The 5,241-nt window shown below is 43.9% G+C and overlaps 2 protein-coding genes across 2 annotated transcripts in view; one reads left to right on the top strand and one right to left on the bottom strand.

Moving 5' to 3' along the window:
- LOC107619368 (cytochrome P450 82C4) overlaps positions 1-1,566 on the bottom strand; it is a 2,452-nt gene extending 886 nt beyond the window's left edge. The window contains exons 1-2 of the mRNA XM_016321639.2: positions 738-1,566; positions 139-490 (exon numbers count right to left, since the gene is read on the bottom strand). Coding sequence (XP_016177125.1) covers positions 139-490; positions 738-1,342 — 957 coding nt within the window. The 5' untranslated portion in view covers positions 1,343-1,566. The remainder of the gene's footprint in view (positions 1-138; positions 491-737) is intronic.
- On the top strand, positions 1,821-4,895 carry LOC107615147 (protein FAR1-RELATED SEQUENCE 5-like). Its single transcript, XM_016317254.1, has 5 exons — positions 1,821-1,877; positions 2,435-2,500; positions 2,598-3,102; positions 3,217-4,687; positions 4,748-4,895. The coding sequence occupies exons 1-5, from the start codon at positions 1,821-1,823 to the stop codon at positions 4,893-4,895; spliced, it is 2,247 nt and encodes a 748-aa protein (XP_016172740.1).

The raw sequence follows: 5,241 nt of genomic DNA, 5'->3' as shown, positions 1-5,241 counted from the left end.
GACAAAAAATATAATTTATCCGAAAAAAAAATCGACATGTGTTTTTGAAATCACTTGATTATGATGATTTAGCCAAATTTTTACTTGTGTACCTAACATTATTAATTTGAATTCAGATAAAAAGAAACAGATGCTTACCATAATATTTGCCTTGATGATATTGTCCCGGGTATGGCCAGAGGCAGGATCATCTTCAATAACGGAAAGCATAAAGTCAATGAAATATTGTTTCTCACTTGATGAGTAGTTCTTTTTCTTTTGATCATCATTCTTCACATCATGCTCTTCAACCCAATTTCCCACAATTGTATCCAAATCCTTTGCAATTCGTTTCATGTTCTTAAGCACTTGCCCTTGTACTGGTAACCATCCAATAATTGGAATCAAATCTGAAGGAACAAGCTCACCAGAAATGTGCATGAACTCTTTTACAAGCTTCACAATTCTATGTGATTCTTCATCGTCCGCATCTTTCAAGTAGCTAAAATACCTACCCATGTTGAAATTCATCACATCAAGAAAAATTAGGTAATTACGAATATAATAATAAAAATTTAATTTTGATATACTGACAATCTAAAAAAAAAATTATATAGTCATCCAGTTAAGTTCATATCTTTAGATGAGAATTTAAGTATAATTGATTTATAAATGAATTATAAGAATATATTATTGTACCAAAATTAAATTCTACTAACCAATTAACTCATACTTACAATAATATCTTTAATTAATACCTCTTTCCGGCAATCATCTTTATGATTATATTGAATGTGAGGCGTTCCAACCACTCACTTATGACAACCTTAACCCCTGAATCCGCACCAAGATAAGACAACAAATCATTGATCAAAGTATCAACCTCGGATTCATAAACATGCCTCAAAGATTCGATGCGGCGCGGCGATAGAAGTTCAAGCATGGCTAGCTTCCTCAGCTTGGTCCAATAGGGGCCATAAGGAGCAAATCCAAACCCTGCAAAGTTGTAACCAAGGTGAATTCCATGGCTTGACTTTGGGCGCGAAGCTAAAACGACGTCGTTTGTAGTGAAACACTCTTTGATTGCATCCTTGTTGCAAATTACAAGGGCAGGGTATGCTCCTAAATGGATTTGGAATATGGGGCCATGCTTATCCGCTAAAGAAGCAAAGATTCTTGCAAGTGGTGTTTTGGCTCCTAGTAAATGGAGGTGACCAATCAAAGGTAAAGCACCTGGTAGTTCTGGTGCTTGAAGCTTCTTGGTTTCATCATCACCACTTTTGTTGATCTTCCATATGTTGTAGATAAGAAATAGAGCTAAAGCTACCAAAATTGTTATTGTAGGAAGTGAAAGGAAATCCATGGTGTCTGGTCACAATTATTATTAGAGTTTAATAAGTGAAGAGTGAAGAGTGAAAAGGCATTTATTAAGTACAACCAATTCCCAAAGATAAATAGTGTTAATGAAAAGTCATTGAAGAGAGAAAACAAATATATCACTTCAAATTTGGCCGAAGACATTTTTGTCACACAAATGACGTGAACCCAATGGGAGTGATTGCTTTTGACTATTCTTGCTAATAAAAATAATACATGGAAAAAAAATGGTTGGAACTTTTGGAAGTATCTTACTGAAATTTTGACTTCATTGTGCCAACAATTTTATTATTTTTTATAATAAAATAATATATTTGTATATAAAAAATACTTTTTTTAAAGTGAAAAATCAATGGATCTTTTGAATTATTTAATTGATTCATAATTCATTTGTTTTTTTTTGTTTGATAATTCAAGCGTACTCGACACGAGAACTCAAAATATACAATCCACTATAAATAGGGATGGCAATGCCATTCGAACTCGCGGGTATCCACTCCGCCCCTACCCGCTTGGGGCAGGTAATTACCCGCCCCGCATCGGGGCAGGTTCTTGAGAGGGGCGGGGCGGGATCGGATTTATCAGTGTGAAAGTTCGTTTGGTCGACCTGCACGGAGACGGCGGTGCACGACAGAGGAGAACGCGGGATTGAACGGCGCGGAAGCACAGATCGAGATCTGACTGTCTCAAGGTTCACAATAAGGGAAGAAAATGGACCACACAGGGCAACGAGATTCACAAGTACGCTTTGTCGGTGTCAATGAGATTTTTACCATCCGATAATGCCGGGGGGAGGGGGTTTGCACCGAAATTGATTTCAATTGTGGGGCTCGTGAGTCACCGGTTTCCCCAACAGTTTTAACCGTTTGATTGTTGGAGGTTGCCGTTTATTATGGCACATAGCCGAATTTGATTTGTTAGTTTTTAATGTGTACCGAAAATCAGGGTTGGTCCTTACGGTTGAATGAGTTTTAGTTGGGTTATTTTAGGATGCCTGGGATTATAGCTGCGTGTTCGTAGTTACGATTGATAACGCCGATGTTCCGCTCGCTCACTGCGTTTGTTTGAACTGTGACAGCCGAATGGTTTTGTGGAGCCTAGCTACGAGTTTTCATCTAATTTTGACCGAGTCCATGCGTCGCAGGTGTGTTTGTTGCTCCTGTTATGAGTTTTTGTTGACCGGTTTATGTTGATGTGGCCCACCGCCTGTTGTAACACATGTCGTATGTTGTTCGTTGCAGGATGGTGACGATGGAATGAGCGGCGAAACTGTGCCGGTAGAGGACGCAGAAGCGATGGACTCGTCCGCCGCAGATGCAGACATAGATGCAGAAGCAGGAGTGAGGATTGTTGAAGGGATAGGATCCTTTGGCGCGATTGAATTTTCTTCCCTCACAGCCAAGGACGTCCTTACAACGGAGTTCACAAGCCTACAGGCAGCTTATGACTACTACAACGAATTCGGTCGCATCAAGGGATTCTCGGTCAGGAGGTCTAAGGTGGGTCGCAGAACAAAGCAGGGGGCGGAGAGCGAAATAATTTGGCAGATATTCATGTGCTCGAGGGAAGGGGAGCGAGACGGGAAACACATGCAGCGGAAAGACAGGAAGAAGGATCCTCGACCGATCACGCGGTGCGGGTGTGAAGCCCGGATTAAGGTCCACGCTGATGATGCCAGCGGGCGATGGTTTGTTGAACAATTCTGTGACAACCACAATCATCCCATGCTGGATGCGAGGTTTAGGGGTCTGTCGCGGTCACACAGAGCAGTCAAGGAAGGGGATTTGCACCAAATCAATTCCATGAGAAAATCTGGGTTGCGGGTGCCTACGATTTTCCGCGCGTTTGCCAATTAGTCAGGAGGATTCGAGACTGTCGGGTTCGAGATAAAGGACATATATAATGCGATAGAGAAGCAAAGGCGGGCAGGCGCGACAGATGCGGAGTCCGCGTTGAAGTTCTTGGGAACTTTAAGGACGACTGATTCCGGGATATTCTGGAGGTACTCGCTGGATGTTGACAAGAGGCTGGAAAATCTCTTCTGGTACGATCGTACAAGTCGTTATGACTACAGCGTGTTCGGGGATGTCCTGGGTTTTGATGCAACTTACGGTCGTAACAAATACAAGTGCCCTTTGGTAATATTCTCAGGGGTGGAACATCATATGAGGACGGTGGTGTTCGGCTGTGCCATATTGAGCAACGAGAGCAAAGCAAGCTATGTGTGGTTGCTGCGGTCATTCCTTGAGGCAATGAAGGGAAAACAGCCGAAGTCTGTCACCACGGACGGTGACCTCGCCATGAAGAGTGCGGTTAGCATAGTTTTTCCCGATGCACATCACAGGTTGTGTAGCTGGCATTTGTTAAGGAACGCCACTGTTAGAGTTGGACGACCGGGTTTTCTCAGGAAATTCCATTTATGCCTCATGGGAGATCTAGAGGTTGACGAATTTGAGACAATATGGACGGATAACGTGGCGGACCACGAGTTGGAGGATCATTTGTGGATAGTGGAGATGTATGCCAAGAAGCATTCCTGGTCCAATGCCCATATCCGGGGAAAATTCTTCGCAGGTCTGAAGATGACATCCAGGTGCGAGGCTTTGAATATGCAGCTTGAAAAATTTATACACAACGGGTACAATCTAAGGGAGTTTGTGGAGCACTTCCAACACTATTTGGAGTTCATGAGGAGGAGAGAACTAGTGGCAGACTACAAGTTTGCGTATGGCGAGCCTGTTGTGAAGACGAAACTCGAGGCCATTGAGCAGTTCGCTGCAACGGTTTATACAAGAGAGGTTTTCAAACTGTTTCGGGAGGTGCTGATGCTAGCCAGCAACGTTAGAGTTGTGTCCACGAAGAGGACGAGCGCTTGTGTTTTGTTCGAGGTTGCAATGTACTGCAAGCAGAGATCATGGGCCGTGTCCTGGGCTGAGGAAGATGATGAATTCAGCTGTTCTTGTCAGTGGATGGAGTCCTTTGGGCTTCCTTGTGTCCACATGGTTGGGGTTCTGGTTTATCTGAACATGACAACTATCCCCAAAGGCCTAATACTTGACCGGTGGGCAAAGAGGACAAAGCAGCCACGTGCACCCTGCGACAAAACTCGTGTTGGGGAGATCCCAGACGCGGCATACATGAGCATGCACGCGGCGATGCTGGATGATTGCAGGGAGCTGGTGAGCCTGTCTTGCTGGTTTTTTGAGGACTACGTGGATGTGAAAACAAGGTTGGCAAAGGAGCGTCAATCCCTGCGGGACAAACATCGCCAAAGGTTGGGTGTTCCTGAGGAGGCCAGCAGGGTGTCTGTTCGGGATCCGATGCGGGCAAGGTACAAAGGATGCGGTCGAAGAGTTGTTACCTCTTGAGGAAAGTTTCGCCGTGTTCACAGGTGTCGATTGTGTGGAAAGGGTAGACACAATTCTCGCAAGTGTCAACAATCGAGTATGTGGAAGAACATCGACAGTTTCGAGGCTGGCGCGGCTTACGAAAGCATGGAGGCAGGAGAGGGGGGTGACGAGTACTACAAATTTGAGTGAGCGGGCTGTACTATTCTTGTTGGCGGTTACGCATCGAGTCGAGCTGGATTAAGTTTGGGTGGCTGCTAAGAGCCGTACTTGCTGGCGTGACATCCGGAAGGGCGTATGCATAGCGCAATGTGAGTTAAGAATTTTATACTTCTGGTGATATTGCTTGCGTTCAGGGACGAATGTAGTATGCAGTGCAGCTTGTGAGGACGTGCCAAATTCAACGTGTTGTTTGTGTTGTGACAATAGTTGCGTTTGTGTGTTTGATTAATTAAATTAGAAAGGGCTAGTTAGTGTAAATCGAGTCATGTAACGAGATATTGTTGCCGAAAAAATTTTTCTACTTTTCGTTATATTG

Source organism: Arachis ipaensis, chromosome B09, assembly GCF_000816755.2.
Source record: "Arachis ipaensis cultivar K30076 chromosome B09, Araip1.1, whole genome shotgun sequence".
Lineage (NCBI taxonomy): Eukaryota > Viridiplantae > Streptophyta > Magnoliopsida > Fabales > Fabaceae > Arachis > Arachis ipaensis.
The sequence above is the reverse complement of the archived record's forward strand: the minus strand, read 5'-3'. Positions and strand labels throughout refer to the sequence as shown.